This window comes from Pungitius pungitius, chromosome 20 (assembly GCF_949316345.1).
Source record: "Pungitius pungitius chromosome 20, fPunPun2.1, whole genome shotgun sequence".
Taxonomy (NCBI): domain Eukaryota; kingdom Metazoa; phylum Chordata; class Actinopteri; order Perciformes; family Gasterosteidae; genus Pungitius; species Pungitius pungitius.
In genome coordinates, this window is record NC_084919.1 from 3,657,036 (window position 1) to 3,681,029 (window position 23,994).

Below are 23,994 nucleotides of genomic sequence, written 5' to 3' on the forward strand. Positions count from 1 at the left end.
TTAGAGTTCCTTAAACTATATATATATATATATATATATATATATATATATATATATATAAAATAAAAACTACATAAGACTGAAGTCAAGTGAACTGAGCAAAGACAATAACATGAACCACAGCTCAATCAAGTAATAACTGGGAAAAAGTCTCAATGTTTCGTATGAAATGACTAAACACCAATAATATTGTTACACAGCTGAAGCTGAACTGAAGAAGCTCGATAGCGGCTCCCGGGGGGGACGCTGCCTGTGACACGGCGCCCAGCTGGCAGCCCCTGACCCCCACACACCACACGCATCGCACTCCACTGACAAAAAGCAAAAGTACAAGTGAAGCAGACACCCTTTGCACGTGTGTGTGTGTGTGTGTGTGTGTGCTTTCACCCTTTTTCTCCTCATCCCTAAACTCACGGACATCAAATCTCAGCCTCCAGGGACAGCTGTCGGATTGGCTTCCAAAACTGGACAGTCACTCTGCGACTCCCAAACCCCCCCCCCCCCCCCCCCCCCACCACTGGCACACACACACGCACACACACATTAGCATCAGCCCTCAGATCTAGTGGGTATAATCTGCTTAGTTTATGCCTGACTCACAGTCATCCATCAATTACCGAGACAGAGGGAAAGACTATTGACACCGTGTGCAAACACCGCAGTGGCACAGGACTTCTCAGACACCTCCACGGTTTGCAGAAGGAGTGGAGGGGGAAGTAAAAGTGGACAAAGGGGGAGAGAGAGAGAGAGAGAGAGAGGAAGAAAGTGGAGAAGGAAAATCCGATGAAGGATATGAGCGGAATGGAGAGAAATATGATGCAGAATCGGAGGAGCTTTTTTCTCCAGACAAGTCCCAACGTCTTTAAATAGACGGGTGGGAGGGCAGATGATGCGAAAGAAATGATGGATTAAGTGACAGATTGGAATAGGATCCGTTTCATTGTATTGATCCTTTGCTCACAGTACAGGGATCAAAGGTCACACACGCCTGCATGTAGCCAGGAGAACTGGGACGCGCTTAAAGCAACGCAACCATAGAGATGTCACTTTGAGCTACTGAGACCTGCTGCTGACTGATGTCCTCAAACCGGGGGGGGGGGGTGGGACGTCAGTCAGTGCCGGGACACCTACGTGCACAGGAGGCCACTCGGGCACGCTGGATTCCATTAAGGCTGATTTGGGACCATTTGATGAGGATTTGAGAGGAAATGTCACATAGTGTCACATCTGGTTCACACCCCGACAGCTTGGCTAGACTGCCCCCTGGTGGACGGATCTGTCTGCCATTCGCAGCAGCTTGGTCGCCTCGAATTGACCACCAGCTTGATTAAGATTAAGATTATTTCAGCACGCTGTGGTTGAACGGTGTGTATGTGACGTTTACCCATATTGTCTCCGGCACAGGTCATCGTCCCCCCCCCCCCCCCCCCCCAATCATCAGGCCGTGTTGTCTCAGCCTGTCCTGACAATGTGGATCACTGCAGCACGGCCCCTTTATATTCTCAATAACCCGTATTGGAATAAGAGGTCAGCCTCTGGTCTTCAGCTCAATAACCTTCACTCGTGACGGAGTATTTTTACGTTGGGGTGTTGGTACTCGATCACTTCCAAAGAGTTGACCTGAACAGATGTTCTTCATACACATCCTTTACGCAAGTAACCCTCCTATTACACACAAGCACGCTCTCACACACACACACACAGGCGCACACACCTGGTTCCCAGACCAGTTCCAGGTGAGGAGCCGCAGATGCAGGCCCAACACACACACATCAAATCGTGGGAGTCAGCACCACGCACCAAGTGCTGATGTCAGGAACCATTATACACACTCCCCCCCCATACACACACACACACTCAGTCTCATCCATCTCACCAGATCACTTTTATCTCCACAGGTGGCACACGTATCCCTCCGGCTCCCCGTCTGCATGTCTACAATAGACAAACGGACACAGACCTACACGGCGACCAAGAGACGCCCCCAACAAAGATCACGGCTTTAAGTATTCTGGCCTTCTTTCCATCTCTGTCTGCAGTCTGTCTGCAGTCTGTCTGCCGGTGGCCCGATGACGCTCTGCCGACGGCTCCACAGGTGAGACGGCCCTCACGGCAGCGTCTCGCCACCCTGCGATTCCACCACCTGCCTCCCTTTTCTCCTGAGGTCCCCTCTCCTCCTGCATCACCCCCCCCCCCCCCCCCCCCGCCCCCTCCAGTTCTTAGTAAGTTCTTGTGAAGTGAGACGCTCCGGGCCGCACCTTCACGCCGTACCTCGGGCCTCGCCGCCGAGGGTCGACACGTCGCTCTCTGCAAGATAATGACTCGCTTTATAAGTGATGGCTTCCAATTACAGACGCATCAACTATCGATCCGTCCCCAGGAGCAGCGGGGGGGCCGAGGAGAGGGTGCTGTCGTGTTTACTGACGTCTCTCTTGTCGTCGTCCCCCCCCCCCCCCCCCCTCTCCCTCTCCCTCTCTTCGCACACGCCTCGACAACACGGCGGACGCGGAAAACTGCTGAATAATTGCAACTGAACTGCTTGCGAAGTCCTCACATACAGGCGGGAAGGCGAGAAGTGACGGGAGCCAATAAAAAGCTCGAGAGAAGTTCACCTGGGAGCAGAGTAGACCTTCACCTGGTCTCACACACACACACACACGCACACACGCACACACATAGATACATATTGTGTTCACCTCTGTTGCCATTCAAACCCCACATTAGTCTGTTTCTAAGCAGAACGAGACAAACACATTGGTGTATTTGCCCCTCTCGCTCATCTGGATGCACTCACGGTCAGTTTCATCCGCCGGCTGGATGGCCCGTCCTCGCCTCCACGGCTGCAGTCAGTCAGTCAGTCTCAAGGACAAACGCTCTCCTCGCCTCCGGTCTCTGTGGCTCAGCGATGCAGCAGCAGCAGCAGCAGCAGCGGCTCACACACACACACACACACTGCCCAACACACACACACACACACACGCACTTGCCCTCTCGCTCTCCTCCCGGCGTCTCCCTCGCTCTGATCCAGTGCCGGGTTTACCTACCTGCCTCTCTCTCGCTGACAGGGGAGTCCTGAGAGTGTGTGTCAGATGGAAAGTGTGTCTACGAGGGGGGGGGGTGGTGGTGTAGAGGACACACAGCGTTCCTTCGTTCCCGTAGATACAGAGGAGGGAGACGGAGGGAGAGGAAAGAAAGAGGGAGGGAGACACGGGGGGGAGCATCGTATTTCAGGTGGGTCGAGTCAGCATGGGAATGCGATGCATGCGTCGGTGGAGTTGGGAGATATTTAGAGGGCACGTCGTTACGACCTGTGGAGGATTTAAAAAAAAAGAAAGACAAAGAGGCCGCGAGGCTGTTTGCGGCGAGAAAGTTCACAGGGGGGGGGGGGCGGCGTGTCACATGAGCAGGACCTTCACCCAGGAGACTGCTGTCCGTGGAGCTATTGTTGTCTAAAGATAGTTACAGTGGGAGGTTTTAATGATACCTGTGACGTTTTCTTTAAATGGCGACATTTATCCTGGTTTGTTAGGCGGCCTTTTTTTAAATCTCATTGACAGTGATAATGCTAAGCTAAGCTAACCTGGCTGCTGCATCATATTTATCTTGCTACGAAGAGCACGAGTATTTCTTCAAGGGAAGCTCATGAAAACTGTTTGATGTGTTTTAATATGCACACATATGGCAAACTATACTCCAACGTGAGATATTAATACGGACAAATAATCCAGCATGGCTCTGGTTCAATAAGGGTTACACAATCAGCCTTTGGTTTGAACCACCTGTTAAGCTGCAGGGTCACATTGTGGTAAAAAAAAAAAACCACACAAGTGGTGCTCAACAGGTACAGCAGAGTAGAGGAAAATAACACTTATACGGCACAACTTCTTGAACATTTATGAATTCATAATTTCATTTATTATTTGTTTTCTAGACAATAAGCTCTACCTGCACATGAATTGATAGACGAGGATCGCAGGTAAACAACTTCACCCACACACAACAAACAAAGAGTCTAAAAGTAATTAAAAAACATAAAGTAGCACGTTGCTTTCAGTTGAAGGACCTGCGGGTCACACAGGTGTGTTCACTTCTATCTGATTACACCTTAACCGCAGCCTCGGGGATAAATAAGTGAAAACACCTGTGAGACAAAAAGGAATTAAAAAGGACCTTTATATGTGTATAATTACAGCAATATATTCTTCAACTTCTGGAGACATCGAACAGAGAAAGGAACTGATTATTTCATTGGAATTCCCAAAACCGCGAGAAGCCGCTGGGTGCTGGTGACCACAGTAATAATACAGCCACGTCCTCGTGTACCTTAGCGTGGCTAATTATACGGCAGAATCACAGCAACTAAAAGGACAGTCCAAGGCAGGCGAGACTTTAGCTCGCGTGCTTCCTTAGCGAGTCACATGCTTCCATGCTGGTGCCAAACGAAGGGGGCGGGGGGGGGGGGGGGGGTTGGGTTTGATCTTTTCTTGGTTTTTGGATAGATTTATAAAAACATTCTGATGATATGACTTTCCATTAAATTAATGTATTATAAAAAAAAGGGGAGGTTCAGATAGTCGAACACACGTCCAAACAGTATAGCCTTACTTGATTACCTAAAAAATAAATGTTGAGGTATGACCTGCTCAAACATTCTCTGATTCCAAAAGTTATTGTGCAATATGGGACAAAACCGTTCATCGTTAATTCAGTGACCACAACAACAAACCGTGCTGTCATCTTGGGCTCAGAATAACAAACTAAACGTGTCAATGCCCTTCCTTTTCTCCAACGTGGAGTTTCCTGAGAAGACATTGGGAGGAGTCTCTTCTGCAGCTCAGTTTCTTTCACTCTGTGCCGAGCAACTTTCCTCAATATGGGAAGGTTTCTCTTTCATCACAGACTGTTGCTAAGTAAAACCGCATTCCTTCCCTTCTCATGAAAACACATGCCTGGATTATTGTGGACCGTTTTTTAAATTTTTTTTTTAAATCGTTCATCGCCTTGAGTCCGTCTCCCTCACGCCTCGCACGTCCTCGGGCATCTTCGCCCAGCCTGCTTCGGGCTTACGGTCCAGACAGCGGGTGTTCAGTTGAAGCCCAAGCCGGCGCCCTTGGGTCTCTGCGTGGCCCGGACGGGCTCCGTGATGCCCCTGCCCTCCGGACCCAGGCCCGTCCCCGGGCTCCAGCCCATGCTCTGCAACATCCGGCTGCCCATGTTCGAGTCGGGGATCGGAGCCGCATTCTCCCCGACCACTGCGGAAAAAGAGAGGTCACAGGTCAGAAAAAAAAAGAAAGAACGCCAAACAGTAGAGTTGTAGTTCCCATCCAAGTCTGTCCAAAACGAGATCACCTCATTCTTTTATTCTCCTAAACATAGGAATTCTTCACATATAGCCCAATACATGGAAGTCACAGTGACCTTTGACCACCAAATGACCATCAGGTCATCCTTGACTCCGAGTGGATGTTTTTTGGCAAAAATAAAAACATTCCTGAGATCATGTCTTTGAAGATGGGACAGAAATGAGGTTCGTCCATCCATGCCAGATGTAGGGAGATGTCCGCCCGGCCTTCTGGAAATATCACGTACACACCGGGGTGGACAGGGAGGTCGCGGTGACCTTGACCTTTGACCACAGACATCAACACTACCCGTCCTGAAGCAAAAGCACAGCAAGTAAGGTCCTCGTTCGTCTCAGACTTGTCCCCGTTCCTCCTGAAGGTTCACGGCCACGTGGTCGATGGCGACCTAATGCCCTTCCTCCCATCTTCATCTTCATGAAGCCCCGGGCAAAAACCCACAGTGGTCGAGTCCCCAGTGGACTCAAGCCAAATTGCCCCGGGCCTCCGCTGCCTCCAACTGAACAAAAAGCTGGTGCTCCATCGCGCAAACAATTGATGCGTCACGATCTAAAATATAACCAAAAATGGGACATCTACTACAATAGGAGTTTGTCGGGTCAAAGCGGGAGCCGAGGATTCGCTAAAAAAACAGGCAGCCGGTAAAAAAAAAAAAAAAAAAAGTACCAGATGGTGTGTTGGGTGTAGCTGGGTTTGCGTCCAATACCTGAGGGGGCGGCGGAACCGAGGGGGGCTGCTTTTCGCCTCCGCTTGACATCCCCGGTACACAGAGAGCCGAGGTGCCCGCTGGTCTGTCTGCAAAACCAGCCAAGCACGACAAAAAAATATATGGGAGCGTTAGTTGGAGCTGAAATAACACGGTGGAAGGCAGCCTCTTTTTTTTTTTTTCTTCTTTCATTTGAATACCAATTAAACAAAAGGGTGAAACCAAAGGGGAGTTGCAGCAGGTGCTAAAAGGAAATAAGACACGAGTTTTGGTCATAAATCACTGGTGGTTAAATGAAACCGTTTTGTTCTCACCTGCTGGCGGTTTTTACTGAGCAGCTTCTCCGATGCCCTCTGTCTGACCGTGGGTCCCAGTGCAACTGAAGCGGCAGTGAGGGGAAAGAAGAGGGGGGGGGGGGGGGGCACAGGGTACGGAGGGGAGGGTACACTTCAGCTGAAGCTCAGGCAGTTTGCATGAAATCCTTGCAAAGAAAAACACACACTATGGTCTTCAAAACAGCAACCACGCAGGTCTTTGTAGAAGACCAAAATGTTAACTTTGCATTTGAGAGGAAATACGTCGGTAAAGAAACATGGCTCACCTGTCCGTGCTCTCTCCTCGAGCCCGAGCTAAACCAAGGCCTGTTGGAGATATGATAGTATGTAATAAGGGCAGCGTTCCAGTGATCGAAGCCAAACTGCTATTTCTCATCGGGTCTCGCCGTGGGTGAGCTGATGTCCCCGCGTCCATCACAGAAACCGTCACCTTCCTAGACTTTAACTTGGGAACCTTACTTGGAAATTAAAATTAAATTAACTAGGGACAAATGGGGAAATCAATATTATCCGTGATTGAGTTTACTTACGTTATTATTAGTCTCAATGCTATTTGTCTATTTGAGGTCAACTGTGGCTCAAACCCAAGCGCATCAAAACCACAAAAAGCAGATTAAAATGAAACTAGAAACTATGGCCTCTCAGTCGTATGCCTCTGAAAACCAGCCACGTTGTCATAATTAGCTTTTTAATGTTTGAGTAATGACAAAAATGTGTTGTTTGAGGTGACCTTCAGTACAACCTGGAGTTTAGGAGGACGTTTGAGCAGAATTTAGAGAAATTTGCTCATTGCATTCCTGAGATTTCAGGTTCACAAGAAGAGGACTGATGTGAGGTCAAAGTGACTTTACCAAAATCTTAATGAGAGATCATGTTTGCCTTTAGGAACTTGCCCATTGCAAGTTATTATTGTTATTAATTATTTGTCTAATGTGCAAATGTTTCCGTGTCCTCCTCTTGTCGCATATCGATCCAGGGAGCTGATCGCTAGGCGGACAGGTGAATAAAAGGATGAATACATTTCAATAAAATGAGAACAACAAGTAGGTTGGGTGGGTTGACTCGTTTGAGATTCCACCGTCTACATCCAAGTCAGTAAAACTTGCTGCACAGAAGGATCTCCTTCTGTGACATCAACACCCCACACGAACGGGAACCCTGAAAACATAAAGGCTTCGACCCGGCTCCCACGAGCCCAGAGGCATACCGGCGTGAACAAGAAAAAACAACAACAATGAGAGTTCATACAAATTTTCAAAAGACGGAGACTCACTCATGGGAGTCCTGGGTCGGCCTGCCCAGTCTGTCACTGAAGCCTTGACTGGAATTGGCTCCCTGAGATGCCTGCTGGTTTCCATGGAGACGACTCAGCCTGGCCTGGAACCCTGGCCAATAGAGTGCTGGTTAGCCGAGGGCACGATTAGTCACTGACGAGGACCGACCGTGTTCTGTGAGGTACTGGGATTCATGCCGAACATGATACGCTATGTATAACTTGGACTTTAAGTGATATAAAACATAATCCACTTCAGAGCATACTGCCACTTACCAAATGTAGGTGACCTGATGTTATGAAATATATTTCTAGTTGCTAATAGAAATGAAATGAACCACACCGCCTGCGTGCTTCTAGTCTACCTCTTTGTACGCCGTGGCTCATGAGGGGAAAGGATCCCGTGAGGATGCTGTTGAACACCGGGTCCGCCAGGTCCAGCTCCTCTGAGCCCGTCTCCCTCTCCCACCAAGGAACCACGCCCGCTATCCCACACGCTCCTCCGAGTGCTGACCCGGAGCCCGGCTCGCCCTCGTAGAACCAGTCGCTCTGCTCGTCGTCGGCTGGAGAAGAGAGGAAGATGTGTGACCGCCGGTTCACTTCTTCGCGAGGGAAAGCTGTGCGGTCAAAGACCGATGAAGGGAGCTCTACTTTGGCTACACCTTCATAAAGAAATGTATGTATATACAAACCAACATGGTCTATACCGGTTGTCTGTGTGTTCCTTTCAGTTTCAACAATCAAATCAACACCTATCTGGGAATTCACCTTGCCTCCCCTCATCATTGGTGTAGAGGCCTCCGTCGCTGCTGTTACTGACACTGCTGGTCTCGCTGAAAAAGAAAAGAGCGGACGATGGAAACGCAAACCCTTTTTCCCATTAACATAGGCCGAGGTTTCTTACTGTTCTTTGTTGCCTACGTACACACTCATCAATTAGGTATAAAAAAAAATAAACTAAAAGTCAAAACACTAACCACCTGTCACTCATGTCCTCATCTGAACCCTTCTGCTCCTCCAGCTCCATCTTGTCCTTGGACCCTTCCGTTGGGGAGGCAAAGGGGTCCTCGCTCTCCACCACCACCCCTTCATCTGCCGCCTCCGTTCCCAGCCTGTAGGGAGCCAGTTTCCTCTTCTTCACCCTGTTCTTCCCCGCTGCCGGCCCCGTCATTCCGCCGCCGCCGCCGAGCTCCATCGCCCCCCTGACCTCACTCGGGCCCAGTCTGTGCGGCCTGGCGCCGGCACGGGCTTTGGGAACAGGCGGCGGCCCGAGCATGGTGCAGGAGTGCGGCTCCGGCTCCGCGGGTGGGTCCACGGCCATGCGCTTCACCTTCCGCCTCCGCCGGAGGCTGCGCGTTCCCTCGGCGGACCCCAGGACGCCCAAGTCGTCGGGCCAAATCGGCCGCTTGCCCCGTCCGGAGTCGGCGGTCAGAGGGGCGCGCCGTTTGGGCCCAAGTTGTTCGTCCGAGTCGCTGTTGTCCCGGGCATGGCTGTTGGCGGCGGAGACTCCTCCTGCGCTGGCACGGTAGTCCTGCACAAAACGTCGAAAGAAGATTTTGACTAAGGACATTCTGAAGCTTTATTCGGGCACTTGAATGAACTTGAGGATGTTGAGACTAAAGCGAGATCTGAGTGGGGCTGAAATGGATCGATATTTCTCGCTGTCCTTGTGTTGTGATCTCGGCCGGATTTCAGCCCAAAAGGTCCTGTCTGTCCGACTCACCTTGTGTTCCTCCACGCTGGACTCCGAACCCTCACTGAGGTGGCCCGTCTCCCACGGCGGGTGTGGGTTGTCCGAGCGTCGTTTTCTGCCCCTCCGCTTCCGAGACTGCCTCTTCAGCAGACAGCCCACGGCCAGCGCGTGGTCTCCCCCGTCTCCGAAACCACCACGAGCGGCCTGCTCGGAGCTCTCCTCCAGCGCGGACACCAGGTCGTGGACCAGCTCGTCCATCGTCCGGCTGAAGTGCCTGAAAGGTGGGTAAGAAAGGAGAGGACCACCGCTCAAAAATGACCACAACGACGCGAGGAACGGGCAACTAGGACATGCCCCTTTGCCAATTATTCGCAGTTTACGCATTACTCGTTAAGTTGAACCGTCTGCGCTTAATAGTTAACTCACGTTTGTAAATGCCCAGGTCTGATGTAGTTTGAACACTCCTGCGTATGTAACGTTAACTAATATTAGCGTCACTCTTCCGTAGTTAACGTTAGCTAACTGTAAGGGCTGTTAATAGCGTCGTGGGCTAGCTAGCTTACTTAAGTCAATGGCAACAAACGTCTAACGTTAAACTAACAAAATAACACGGGAGGAGATTAGTAGTTAGCAAACAATAACAACCAATGTCACTAGCCTTAAATTGTGGTAATGTTAACGACTGTCATCGACAAATAAAGGACGAGGAGAGCCGTCGACATTGGGATGTGCTTCGCTGCTAGCCCGTTAGCAGAGCTAGCTTTAGCTTCTCTAGCTAGCTGGCGGAATCACGAGAGTTGAGACGTGAAGAATCAGTTAACGTCGCGTCTCGGAGATTTCAAAAGACCACCTACCAGCCGGTTCCCGCTTTGCCGATGGTTTTTAGATTAGCTGCGCGGAACATTAAGGCCCCCAAATGCCAGATACATTTAGCCAGAAACTACGGACAAACATGTACACAACAGGGACACCATTCTGATACAAAAGCTAGAGATCGGCTAGCGGGATCGATATGCGACAAGAGGACAGTGAATGCAGCAAGAGGTATTATGCTGCCTTCAGGTACTGCGGGAAATATACAACTAGCAGAGATGAAATGATGCTGATATAACGATTAACTTGAACCTTAAATGCATAATTTCTTTCCAGGATAAATACATGGGATATATTTTTTTTATTCTTACATATGAAGCCATTTATTAATTGCTTTTTACAATTGAAAACCTCATAGAATAATATTTACACACTGTAGAAGTTTTTGTACTGCGGTTTCCCCACAAGAGGGCAGCAGAGGACAATGTTTCCGGTTTACGGCAAGTGTAACACACACTGCAGTTGGGAAATACAAAGTTGTACTTAATATTCCATTACAAGGTATTCTTACATTTTTTTACTTTCACAAGAAGATAATATATTGCAATAATGCATATTATGAATATGAAATTAATAATGACTGTGTATGTAATATGGAGCATGGATGTCCACTAGGAGGCAGATATAAGTGGCGGCCAGTTGAGATTCTTGTCTTTTTCTACATATTCCCATATTTTGATTTATATTAAAGGCTGACAACTGTCTTTACAAATGGCTTAACTATAGGACCATGTTTTTGAAAATGCTGTTTATTATTATGTATTATTTTTGATAATAAAAAATGTTAGCAATAAGACACCTCTGGCTCAATCCTTGTTTATTTGAACAACCACTGCACTGCTGTCTTAAGTAATATCAATTACATTGAACTACTGTCTTGATTTAATTTCCTAATTTAATTGTATACACATTACACCCCACTGTACATACTCCTATCTCACTTTCACTTTAATGTTCTGCTCTCAATTTTATTTTACCGTACTGTGTATATATTGTGCATTTTTCATTGTTTTTACTGATAGTTCACACAAATTTCCCCCTGGGGATTAATGCCTAATAACCTTTTTATTAATGCAACCTGAACCCCCAAAAGGAGAATCTAAAATTCCCACTCAGACTGACAGAGCTCTCTGTGAGGCTCAGTTTCTTTATTTAAAAGGCTTCGCAGCAGTGGAGGCAGATTACATTACATTTAGCTGACGATTTTATCGAAAAGCGACTTACATTGCATTTCTTAACCCATGGTCTACATTTTGCCTGGGGAGCAATTAGGGGTCAAGGACACTTCAACATAGGCCATGGGGCATAGCATGGGATTCGAACCGCCACCACGCTACTCCCTGCGCCACCATCGCCCGGTGCTACGTTGGTGAGCTCTGAGCTGGCCTATCAAATATCTGCCAAAGGTCACCAGTCAAAACACCTCGGTGGCATCGGTGTCATAATAACTGCGGCAAGAGGCCCCCCTGGCAACCCGGGGAGACTTGGACTTCAGCCCAAGCGACAGGTGTCCTGATCTTCTCTGAATGTCAGTGACGCCACAACTGTAGCGAGAATTTTTACACCCTTGAAAGAAAAAAGAAAAAAAAACTGTTGCATTGCAAACTCATGCATCGAGGGGAGGGGGGAGGTGGGGAGGCGGGAGGGGTCTCCGTGCCAACCGGAGGGGTTATTTGTCATCTTACTGGCGTGTGATCAAACGTGACTGTGTGTGTGCACAAAGTCCTCTTAGACTAAACAATCCTAGCAGGTGTCCCCTTCCTCAAATGCCGTACATGTAAGAGGGTCCGGGGGCCGATGGCCACTCAAGCACAGTCTCGGGTTTCCCGAACCAGGGGGGGCCCCCAGGTAAATTTAGTAAGACGCGGCTCGCTTGCAGTCAGACACTTGACGCGCTCGCAGAGGGAAGAGGCGAGCTCCACGCGGGACTGGACCTCGATACGAACGCACCCGCCTACAGGGGGCACAGATGGGATGAAACACACGATGGAATCATGACATCGACAGAGGACGATGAAGAGTTGGATGTGGCTATCGACCAATATGCCACAGACACCACCTGGAGCTGGGTAAATGAGTGTGTCAACCATTTGCATGTCAGCTTTACTGGCCATTTATATATATATATATATATATATATATTATTACTGGACGACTGCATGCATAATACATGCATTGATACATGCATGATACAAAATACATATAGTGTGAAGGATTTAAATTGTCACTGACAGACAAATACAAAGAAATTATTCAGTGGAGACTGTAAAAATGAACAGATGACGTCAGCATCGGATATGTTGAGCTTCTTTACAGTGTGTGAACAATCACGTGTGTGTGTGTTTGTTTTGTACTACGGGGACACACGTTCACTCAAAAGGATGCGCTGTTCTTTTCAGGATCTGAACGTATGTGAATGTGAATGAACACGAATAGGTTTTTCGGTAATGTTTATTTGGTTGGAAGGGATAATAACTTTGAAGAAAACAAAAGTATCAAGTATTGGGAAAGGCAACATGTGCAAGACATACCTCACGAGGCTGGTAAACGGTATGAGATACGGCAGTTGCTGAATGTGTAGGATCTTCTGAGTACCCCCTCTCTAATTCAAGACAGTTTTTCCATACCAACGTATATATATATATATATATATATATAAAGGCCGAGAGTCCCAGCTCATGTTCCCATCAGGTCTTATGGCTCTCATCAGAGGCCCCGCTATCAATCAACTGAGTCAAAAGATTATGCAACTACTTGGTTATTAGCCCTTTTGTGGCCTTGCTGAGTCAACCACAATGACATTCGAGTGGAACGAGGACGTGCACGCGTGGTCTCTGCCGGCTTAGCGCGCTTTGTGAGGAGTTTGCGTTGGAATCACGCTTTTGAAAAGGCCGTCGGCATAAATGAAGCATGCAGCTTCGTCACTTCGGACCTGGTCGACCAGGAGGTTTCTGTTTTTTAAAAAAAATCTCTTCATAAATGTTTTCGGAGTGGTGACCCAGGTACCCAGACTCAATCAGATGAGCTCAGCTCGAAAACACATTGCATGTCCATGTAGACGTTGAATATGTAGCAGAGCCAGAGTGGGCAAAACGGTGGGGTGATCGTAACCTGGTCTGGTTCACGCCTCACAGGGTCATTGCTGGTTAAAATCAGGATGGAGACATTTCATGCCACATTTGTGAGCGAAGTTATCACGCTGTGTCAGGGGAAGCTCGCGGGGTTTAAATGTTTGTGATAAAAATACACGTGGTACATTCAGTCTGTGACGAAAGGGTCAGTTACCCAACAAGTGGCTTCGTGCCGCGACGAACGCGGCGGGAGAAGAGGCGTTAGTGGGGAGAACACGCGCACTGGGAAGCAGCACACAGGGTTCACTGCGGCGGGGGGGAAACAGCAGTCGGAAACAGCAGTGTGGAAAAAAAAACTATTAGCTGCACTGGGAATAAACCGACGCACAGCCGGTAGTGGGAGTAGATTTGTAACTTGCATACCAATAAAGCTTATAGATTTATAAATTAATAACGTCCGTATGGTAAATATGTCATTAACTAAATCTGTTTCTGTGACTGTGACTGCTCATGCACACGTCCTTGTCCACATCCTCCCCGCGCACACAGCGCGCGGCCGCACCACGGTGTCCGTCTCGAGCCTCGACGTCGCGCGTGGCGGCGAACGGGCCTGTGATTGGCCGCAGAGATCACCTGAGACTGACTGGGTGACTTCAAACGATGACGTAGGCCCCGGCTGTTTCCCGCCGTGCAGGGACCTAGCTGCTGCTGCTGCTGCTGCTCCCCCCCATCCCCCGCACCCCTCAGGACCCTCAAACTGTGACGTCACCGCGCGGTGAGGTTGCGCTACAGTGTAAACACGTAGTGTCTACACGTTACACGAAAAGCGCAAGTGAACTGTGCGTGAGTGAGTGCGGCGCGGCGCGGCTGTGACCGCGGTGCCACTGTGGCAGCCGATGCGACGCGTTTGGCAACTCAACGGCTCGACGCCCGATTGGTCGGCGGGCGGGTTCTGGTGGAGGTGACGTCACCGGCCGAGAAGGCTCGCCCGCGGGGACGCAGCGAGACGAAACAGAAGGCGCTCAGAGGGGGAAATTAGTACCGCAGTGACTTAAATAGCCCGTTTTTTTTTGTTGCTGTAAACTCGGTGACGGCAAGTCGAGTCTTTGTCCAACCCGCGTGCATCGCCACAGCCCCTAAATGGCTCTTCTTTAATGTGTGGTTTAGCTGTCACTCACCGCTGTGGACAACGCCAAGCCTCGGTGTGTTGTTAAAGGCTGTCATCACACTCGGCCACAGAAGGTAGGGTCCCGTTTTTGTAAGTGTGTATCACTCTCTCTGATAACGCCTTCCATGTCGTTATTATGTAATTCAAATGTCTTTCCTGTACACACAGCTGATTGGTGTAAATCACGTGTGCTGCTCTGTGTCCTTAATCAAATTGATAATTCATCACTTCTAACGTGCTTGGGTTGGTGTTTTCTCATATAGCCATATAGGTGGAGCCTAGTCATTTGGTGAGGCGTATGTGTCGTGTATTGGTGGTCGTGTGGGACTCACGAGACTTTCAGAAAGTGAAAAGTCCACAGATGTTCCGCTGGTTCGAGCCTGCAAGGGAAGATTCATAAGTGCAGCTTGTAAGATCTTGTAGGGTCTTTGCAGAGGCTTTGGTAACTTTTTCATCCACTCCCACTGTGTTTAGAAAGCAAGCGGTGCTGTCAGTGTTTTGAGACATTGTTCCTCTTTTATGTTTCATAATCCTATTTTTGGATGAATCTGCTCTGCTGCATTTATCCCGGTCTTCACAGATAAATAATTCCCAGCTTTGAGAATCAGCAGCTCTGTAACACAACACCTCAGTGGAAGGTGACATTAATGATTAATGATGTTAAGGTCATCTGTGAGACGTATTTCCAGGCTCAGCTGTAGTCACGGCTCCTCGGATTCACCGGCCGCTCTATAATTAGGGCTCCTGTTCTCCTGTGAGGAGCCTGTTCTCCTGGTCACATGCTCCAAGGGGAAACATGTTGGCATTGTTACAGATTTTTGCTGTTGCTGCGATCATTTCGGGGGCCCACTGCCAACTGAGGCGAGGTCAGACCCCCTTCTCTGCTCTCAGACAGCTGTGAACCCCGCTAAGGAATTTATGACGTGTGCACATTGGTGTTTTGCGTAATAGAAATGTAAACCATTTAGTTGCTGTATTTAAAAATATCGTATTTACATTCCTGAGCGGCAGTTTGTTTGAGAGTTTAATCTGTCACAACAACAAAAGATCATGCTCTTTTCCAGATGTTTTTCACACGGGTTTTTGCCAATCGGAAAACAGGTCGGGTTGGATTTTCGGACTTATGGCAAAGGAGGACGGGAAGGTCGAGGTGGCGTCAGGGTCTTTCTACGGTGTGAAGTCAACAGCCTCCGTGTCCCCTTTCCATAGCCGGACCTGTCTTAGTGCAGCTCAAATAAACTGGCGTCACATCACCTCATGGCCTCGAGAGTTAATCGCCGTCTTCCTATAGTTGCAGTTGACAGCTTTTGACGCTAATGGTTCTCCTGCATTTGCTCTGCTCCCCCCCGTCAGACCCGTCAGACCATGAACTACGTGGGCCAGTTGGCCGGGCAGGTGTTCGTCCAGGTCAAAGAGCTGTACCGAGGCCTCAATCCCGCCACCCTCTCTGGCTGCATCGACGTCATCGTGGTGAGGCAGCCCGACGGCTCTCTGCACTGCTCGCCTTTCCACGTTCGCTTCGGCAAGATGGGAGTCCTCCGGTCCCGAGAGAAAGTGGTGAGGGCAGCCCATTGACCCGCCTCGTAACCTCTTCAGATTCTTGAAGGTCTCCGTTCCCGTGACCCCCCACCGACCGCTCTTGTTTTCGCCCCCTTGTCCCTGCTCCTCAAGGTGGACATGGAGATCAACGGAGAGCCAGTGGATCTACACATGAAGCTCGGGGACAACGGAGAAGCCTTCTTTGTGCAAGAAACGGAAAACGATAAGGTGTGTGTCGCTGTATGCGAGCAGTGAAAAATGCTCCGTTTCAAAGTGCAACGCCAATGGCGGACGTCGATTTTAAAATAGAAACAGGATTGAAGTGAAAGAAACGCATCGCTCACACAACCATTAGCAGGTTGAACAGAGTCACGCTGTGTGTCCAGGGTTGGCACGGCGACCGGGACTCTTTTTTTCCTTTCCCTTTGGCCTGAGCTGCATTCGTCTATTTATAAGTGAGTCCTGAAGAGTCCTGAATGCAGCATTTACCCTCCTCAGGCTTTCTGAGCTGTACCAGAAGCTGCTGCCTAAAGAACCGGTGACCAATCTGGCGAAGAAATATTCTCTGTAAGTGGGATACATTTGCAAATTGGCTGCAAAGTATCAGAGGGCCTACAGATTGACGAGTTGAAAAGATGTACAAAACATAATGACACCCTTCAAAAGAAACAAAACAAGACATGAAAACTATGTCAAGCCAGCTGTTTTCCTTGAGTTCTCGGAAAGCATTTGGTTTTAGTTCCAGGTTGAATCAGCCGAGTCACGTGTACATTAGGATGTGTGTGTGTGTGTGTGTGGGGGGGGGGGGGGGGGGGGGGCAGGGTGATTTATTTTCCCCAGAGTGATTTGAGATTCCCTGTTAGGGAAAGGAGGGGGACACTGGAAGGAAAAACACGTGAGGGAGAGTACTGTCGGACCTCAAATCAGGGTTATGCCACACTTTTTCCTCCTCCCCCCCCCTCTCTCCCCCCTTTTGCTCTGTCTCTTACTCCCTCTCACTGCCTCTCTCTCACTGTGTCTCTTTCCAAATGTCTGCACACACACACACAGAAGCATTTGGACTCCCTTACTATGGCAGCAGGAAAACCTCCTGGAAAGTATTTGTGTTTACTAGAAGGAGGGATTACCACCCCTCGTCCCCTCCCCCCTCGTTCCCACCTCCTCCAGCCCCCCTTTAACAAAGCTGAGGAAGAAAGTCTTTTTTTGGCTGCATCTGGTTTTAACCTGCTTAGAGGAATGTTTTTTAATTTTTTTATTTGTTGTGTACAAATGACACAAATAAACGCTTTTTTGGAGATGCACTCATCATTTCATTTTTAACAGAATTTCTTTCATAAATACAGATGCAGACTCTCGAGGATGTTGAGTGTTTTAAATCTCCTCTAAACAGCTATTTAATTGTCCAAGGCATTATTTCAATGCCCCATATCTGGCCTTCCCTCCTCACAGGAAGTGGTTCCCTCCTACCTGGCCACCTCTCCGATCTTGTCGGACGGCCCCTCCCTACAGACCCTGGGCTCTGCGGGCTGCACGGGAGACACTGCCAGTGGGACGACGACGACGAAGAAGAGGAGGAAGAGGAGAAGGAAGGTCCGGGCGGACAGCGTGAGGAGGGGGGAGAGCGGCGACGACTCCGAGGACGAGGACATGTTCACCATAGACATCAGCTCAGACGAGATGACGGCAGCGTTGGAGAGCAACAGGTGGGCGAATGGAATAAAAGGACGAAAGACGCGATCAGGCGTCCAGCTGCAGGAGCCACTGTCGGATCTCCATTCGTCAAGAATCAATAGATTTATGGGTGAATCGGGTGAATATTTTGCGGTTGAATTATTTGCAGTTGAATTTTTTGCGGTTTAATTTTTTGCAGTCCAATATTTTAACGTTGAATTATTTGTGGTTGAATATTTTAACGTTGAATTATTTGCGGTTGCATTTTTTGCAGTTGAAATTTTTTCGGGTGAATATTTTGCGGTTGAATTATTTGCGGTTGAATATTTTGCAGTTGAATTATTTGCGGTTGATTATTTTGCGGTTGAATTATTTGCGGTTGAATATTTTGCGGTTGAATTATTTGCGGTTGAATATTTTGCGGTTGAATTATTTGCGGTTGATTATTTTAACGTTGAATTATTTGCGGTTGAATTTTTTGCAGTATTTTAACGTTGAAAAACATTCAGATACATAATTTCAATGCATAAATATTTAGTGCTAGAAATCACCTTTTTCTTTCAAAACCCGATGACACAGATGTACTTCCATAGGACTGACACTTAATATGTTTTGAGTGCATGCAAAGAACTACAAGTTCAGCAATGATCTCCGTCGATGTGAAATAGAAGTGGTTTGGGGGGGGGGGGGGGGTACCGTAGACCATGATTTAAAAAACCAAGACAGCATCTTCCAGGTTAGTGATGTACATTGATTTAATGTACATATGTATTTGTGTGTGTGTTTCAGGATGCGAGACGTCCCGAGAGACGAGGCGGCGGCCGGTCCTTTCAAACAGAGCGGCCTTCACACCCGTTCGGATGGAGACTGGAGCCCAATGCAGAGGTGCTCCGTTCACCCTTAAGAGCAAGAACCTCCATGTCACTGCTCGGAGGAAACAACGCGCGTAAATATCTGGTTTGTCATCTGTTCCTCTCTCAGCCCCGGAAACTCCCGGCCCACCTCTCCCAAGAGCGACTCCGAGCTCATGACCAAGCCGTCGGACGCGGCCAATCGGAATCCAGCCATGCTCTGGGCCTGGGGGGAGCTGCCCCACGCTGCCACGGTAACCAAAAAGAGTCCCGAGTGTGTTCACAGTATAGTTCGTGGTTATGTTCATTGTTTATCACTTACTTTCCGTCCTGCTCGTCCAGCCGTCCTTCCTCCCAGTGAAGCCCCTCCCTCCACCAGTTTTCCCAGTATCCATCCCTGTGTCCGAAAGCACGCACTTCCGCGTGATAACGCACGAGTCGCCCTCGGAGCGGCCAGGGCCCTGCTCGCAAATGTCCCCGCTCGGGCTGCTGATGCCGGAGGAGGCGGCGCTGGGGACGGAGACGGAGGCAGCCGGCGGTGCGGCGGCGTGCGCGACGTCTTACGCGGAGGACACCATGTCCCGTCCCCCGGGCAAGACGGACTCTCCGTCCAAGAGACAAGGTAACAGCCAGAGGGCGGCGGAACAATGAATCTTCATTTTGATTTATGATGTTTTAAAAAACACACGTCAATATACTAACGGTTTTCCAAAAAATTTTTGGTTTACCACTTAAATTCCATTTCATGGATAATATTCTCGATTGAGCTACAACCAACAACGAAACATCAAGATGTCCTTTAAAGTCAAACAAAACTTTGAAGAATGTTACTAGTTTTATGAATCCGAAAAGCCAAAGCAAACACGAGGACGCCGTCTCTCTGTTGCAGACAGGAGGAGTCGCCATCTTGGCTCTGATGGAATTTACCTGGACGACATCACCGAGCTGGAGCCGGAGGTGGCCGCCCTTTATTTCCCAAAGAGGTATGACACGGTCACGCGCCGCGGGGTCCCACCGCTCACGGCGCCCGAGCTCACCGCCGTCTCTCTCCCTCCGTAAAGCGACGGCGGCGGCTCGGCGGCGGCGGCCAGGAGCGCCTCGGAACCGGGCCTCCGCAGCGCCAGCCTGTCCCCGCAGTCGCTCGGCTCCGGGGGAGACAGCGGAGTGGACAGCTACTGCGACCACATGGCCGACGCGCCCACCATCGCCATCTCTCTTTGCGGCGGTCTCCATGACAACAGGGAGATCACTGAAGGTGAGGCTTCGCGTCGTCGGCGCCAGAAAAAAAAGGGGGGTAAAAATAACCTCACGAACGTAAACGTGCGTGTCTCCCACGCAGAGCGGTTCCACGAGAAGCTCATCTCCTACCGGCAGTTTTCGGAAAGCCCCTCCCTCATCGACGACCCCAACTTGGTCGTGAGGATTGGCTCCAAGTAAGACATCGGCAGCGGGTCGATGGCTTGGGCTCGCGAAGGCGCTTTTGCAAAAAGCATTCTAGCTGACTAAGTGTCCTTCGGTCCAGTTCAGAGGTTTAAATGCGTTATGTTGTTTCTCACTCAGACACTATAACTGGAGCTCTGCGGCGCCCCTCATGCTGGCCCTGCAAGCCTTTCAGAAACCGCTGCCAAAGGTGAGAAACCGAAGCACGGCCCGGGCTATTCGCGCGTCATGTTGCGTCAATAGCCCCCCCCCCCCCAACCCCGCCCTGCGACTGAAAGCGGTTCTGCATTACGCTGCCGTGCATCGTGTTGCATGACACCTAAAGTCAGAATGTTCTGTTATCGGGGGACTTGATGTCGTGTGACAATCATCCACTAAATCTGTTCTCCTTAAACTTTGCCCCCCCCCCCCCCCCCCCCCCTCCCCTCCCTCCCCACTTGTTCCCCTCCCATCGGTGGTGTGTCCGTCCATCCATTAGTCCTTCTGCCTCAGTTATATTCACTCTGCCGTAGAGTTTCTCCTCTGTTGCCTCAGCGGTGTGCTGGGCTGCAGCTCTGTACGTCGCAGTCCTTCGCAGATCTTTCACCTCTTCCTCCCAATCGCCCCCCCCCCCCTCCCTCCCTCCACACACGCTTCAGCTTTGAGTTGTTGTTTTTTTTTTATGGTGTTGTGGTTGTTTTTTTTGTGTTTTTTTTGTGTGTGGCGGTGTCCGCTCCGCTCCAGGCCGCAGTGGAGAACATCATGAAGGAGAAGATGCCCAAGAAGGGAGGGAGGTGGTGGTTCTCCTGGCGAGGCAGAAACAGCAGCACCAAATCGGTGATTCCTTCGTTGCCGCGCCGATAGCGTCTCTTTTTTTTCCCAAGACGCCGCCGAGTGAGGCGCCCAAAGCAAAAAAATCGACGCTGTTTCTGCTCTTGCAGGATTCCGTCTCTGAGCGCGGGGCCGGCGCTTACGGCGAGCAGGACGGGACCATGGCGAGCAGGTGAGGGAAAATAAATCAAATAAAATCCCCCCGGAAGTTAGGAGGCGGTAGAGCGTTGTGACGGTCAGGTTGTGAACTTCCTTTAACGGCGCCGCCGACCTGTCCGATGTCAGGCACAAAGAGGAGTCGTCCTCCAGCGACGAAGACCACGGGGCGGCCATGCACGACTCTCCCACCGTCCAACCAGAGCCCGGCCTCACACTAGGAGGCGTGTCGTATAAGAAAACACTCCGACTCACATCAGAGCAGCTGGTCAGCGCTTATTTTTTTTAAATTCTTCTACTTTTTTTCCCTCCTTTTTACTGTTGTATATTACATGTGTTTTTCCTCTGTGGCGTGCACACAGCTTTCTCTCCAGCTGCGGGATGGTCCTAACGACGTTGTGTTTAGTGTGACCACCCAGTACCAGGGAACCTGTCGCTGTCAGGGCACCATCTACCTCTGGAACTGGGACGACAAGATCATCATCTCTGACATAGATGGAACCATCACCAGGTGTGTGTGTGGGACGCGTGGGCAGACCAACTTTTTACCACACAAATTGAAGATGAACATGCATGAACGTGATTGATAGATTGTGTCCAGCACACACTCTTGTCTATTTGCCATTTGTGTGTGTTTTGTCTTCAGGTCAGACACGTTGGGTCATATCCTGCCCACGCTGGGGAAAGACTGGACCCACCAGGGCATTGCACACCTCTACCACAAAGTCAGCCTGTAAGCGCCAAAACCGACACCGATCGTGGACGGATGTGTTGTTGATGTGCTGTTGTTGTTGTCGCTGTTGCCATGGTGATTGTTATCGCTTCGGCAGGAACGGCTACAAGTTCCTGTACTGTTCGGCGCGAGCCATCGGCATGGCCGACATGACCAGAGGTTACCTGCACTGGGTCAACGAGAGGGGCACCATGCTCCCCATAGGCCCCGTCCTCCTGAGCCCCAGCAGCCTCTTCTCGGCCCTGCACAGGTCTCTCATCCACACAAACACACACACACACACACACACGTGTGTTGTGCCGCGCTGTACCGGCGGGTGGTTACATCTCTGCGCTGTGTGTGTGTTTGACAGGGAGGTGATTGAGAAGAAGCCAGAGAAGTTCAAGGTGGAGTGTCTCAACGATATAAAGAACCTGTTCCACCCGAACACGCAGCCGTTCTACGCAGCGTTTGGCAACAGGCCGACGGTACGCACGGGTTACACACGGCACAACTCATTGCACGCTCTCATTTAAAGGTTACAGCTGGTGTGTGAAATCCCATCTAGATTTTTTGGGAAGATGCATTTAAATATATAATTCATTTCTCACACTGAATCTAACGCTCGTTCACCTTCTTCAGGATGTTTATTCCTACAAAGAAGTTGGCGTGCCACTGAACAGGATTTTCACCGTCAACCCTAAAGGCGAGCTGGTGCAGGAGCACGCCAAGACCAACATCTCGTCGTGAGTCCCTCATTCAGCTCATTCTAGGAGGACACGTTGCACCGTCCGCTCTTTTCTCACTCAGAGACTCTCCTCTCCTCAGTTACGTCCGTCTGGGTGAGGTGGTGGACCACGTGTTTCCCCTGAAGGTGCGAGCCTCGTCCTCAGACTTCCCGTGCGCGGACACCTACAGCCACTTCACCTACTGGAGGCAGCAGCTCCCCCGGGTGGAGCGCCAGGGTACTACCCCCCCACAGACTCCCCGCCCCGGCAGCTGACAGCTTTCGGATGAGGGTGTGATGATGATGGCGACGACGTGTGTGTGAAAGGGTTTTGTCTCTTTGTTGTGGAAGAAGACGCAGCAGTTTGAGTGCACAGCAGATTGGTTAATCTGCGGTGAATATTTATGATGCACAAGCAGGATGCAGGAGCACTTTTATGAAAAGATTGCCTTATGAATATCCATACGATAAATACAATAATTTATTCAAGCAGCTTAGCACATGTATTATTTTTGAGTGAGTGGTGACGTTATTTCAGTAGCTAGACTTTTAAAGCTATTTATGCAGTCAGTTGCGTACTGTATTCCTCAAACGGTCCTATTAGTGCAATATAGAAATTATACCCACGTTAAACTTTTTCAGTCAAGACTGTTACAGTTCCTCAATCAGCGTGTGTTGAGAACAACACACCTGAAAGGTGTTATTTGGTCAGTTTTAATTACAAAGTGTGTAATTACACACATATTTAATGATTAGACGTCAGTGTAGTTTGAAATTCTTCTGATAAAGGGTTGATTATTTTTTAATGCATATTTATTGTTGAGGGAAAGTGCGGACAGGAGAAGAGAAGAGCACAACATTTTTAATAACCTTTAGTTTTCTCTTAAGAAAGTTTTATTTTTCTATTGAAATGACACGGTGTATATGATGCAATCACAAAGGGGTGCTCAGCTCTCTGAGATGTATATGGGGATTTGCCATTAGATAAATGTAATTAATTATTCTGTTCCATACAAGGGAAATGTAGCTCACACTATACTTCGCCTATTGATTTGCCTATTGATCACTCTCTCAAAACCCCCAGACAGCTTAGTTAGACAAGTGATCTTTCTATCGTACAACACCACAGATAATTGAGGCCATGTGCAGTATAAGAGCAGCAGCTGCTGTCCACCATCATCATACTGAGTAAGCGTGTTATGGAAGAGGATGTGCATATAATGCTTTAGGATTCTTTCCATGAAAGAGCTCAATAGCCTTTAAACGTAAAACTTTGCCTTTTGGTGATTATTCCCTCCACTCCATCTCCTGACCAGTTCACTGTTATTTATGTATGCAAAGTCAATAAAAATGCCTTGAACAGTTTTTTGTTTATGTTGGATTAAAACACGTTACTTTTGGATGTATGCGGTTCACTGCACAGAAAGGTGATGGAATGTTGGAACCTGTAACTAATGCTCTCAGACAAATGTAGTTAAAAGTATGATTGTATATCAACCACCGGGGAAATACTGACTCACGTAGTTTACGTTCTTACCACTCTTTTTAAAACATTTAACTTGAGTTTTAATTTCGAAGTTGGATAAATGGACAAAAAAATCGATAGATG

General features: G+C 49.1%; 3 protein-coding genes across 8 annotated transcripts in view; 1 reads left to right on the plus strand and 2 right to left on the minus strand.

Annotated features, from left to right (window-relative positions):
* Nucleotides 1-3,075, minus strand: part of LOC119195405 (estrogen-related receptor gamma-like) — a 15,452-nt gene extending 12,377 nt beyond the window's left edge. Inside the window, exon 1 of the mRNA XM_062559574.1 lies at nucleotides 2,795-3,075. The gene's annotated coding sequence lies outside the window, so the exon portion shown is untranslated. The remainder of the gene's footprint in view (nucleotides 1-2,794) is intronic.
* A 572-nt stretch (nucleotides 3,076-3,647) lies between these two features.
* On the minus strand, nucleotides 3,648-10,451 carry gpatch2 (G patch domain containing 2). 4 transcript variants are annotated; one of them, XM_037449700.2, is made up of 10 exons: nucleotides 10,222-10,446; nucleotides 9,398-9,641; nucleotides 8,652-9,205; nucleotides 8,443-8,507; nucleotides 8,040-8,237; nucleotides 7,675-7,786; nucleotides 6,668-6,707; nucleotides 6,381-6,445; nucleotides 6,067-6,155; nucleotides 3,648-5,252 (listed from the first exon to the last, which is right to left on the minus strand). In XM_037449700.2, exons 1-10 carry the CDS (start codon nucleotides 10,269-10,271, stop codon nucleotides 5,086-5,088), a joined length of 1,584 nt encoding a protein of 527 aa, XP_037305597.2. In that variant the 5' UTR covers nucleotides 10,272-10,446; the 3' UTR covers nucleotides 3,648-5,085. The 4 variants fall into 4 exon arrangements, with proteins under 4 accessions (XP_037305597.2, XP_037305598.2, XP_037305596.2 ...); XM_037449701.2 differs by having other exon boundaries at nucleotides 8,655-9,205; nucleotides 10,222-10,444; XM_037449699.2 differs by lacking the exon at nucleotides 6,067-6,155 and having other exon boundaries at nucleotides 10,222-10,451.
* A 1,664-nt stretch (nucleotides 10,452-12,115) lies between these two features.
* lpin1b (lipin 1b) lies at nucleotides 12,116-23,750 on the plus strand. Of its 3 annotated transcripts, none has more exons than XM_062559674.1 (21): nucleotides 12,116-12,309; nucleotides 15,833-16,036; nucleotides 16,151-16,246; nucleotides 17,468-17,721; nucleotides 18,479-18,574; nucleotides 18,671-18,794; nucleotides 18,883-19,162; nucleotides 19,430-19,523; nucleotides 19,602-19,795; nucleotides 19,880-19,973; nucleotides 20,101-20,170; nucleotides 20,459-20,536; nucleotides 20,704-20,796; nucleotides 20,901-20,962; nucleotides 21,076-21,214; nucleotides 21,309-21,457; nucleotides 21,593-21,679; nucleotides 21,777-21,929; nucleotides 22,032-22,146; nucleotides 22,301-22,404; nucleotides 22,487-23,750. In XM_062559674.1, exons 1-21 carry the CDS (start codon nucleotides 12,235-12,237, stop codon nucleotides 22,659-22,661), a joined length of 2,736 nt encoding a protein of 911 aa, XP_062415658.1. In that variant the 5' UTR covers nucleotides 12,116-12,234; the 3' UTR covers nucleotides 22,662-23,750. The 3 variants fall into 3 exon arrangements, with proteins under 3 accessions (XP_062415658.1, XP_037305802.2, XP_062415659.1); XM_062559675.1 differs by lacking the exon at nucleotides 12,116-12,309 and adding an exon at nucleotides 14,133-14,553; XM_037449905.2 differs by lacking the exon at nucleotides 20,459-20,536 and having other exon boundaries at nucleotides 12,117-12,309.
* The last annotated feature ends 244 nt before the right edge of the window (nucleotides 23,751-23,994 follow it).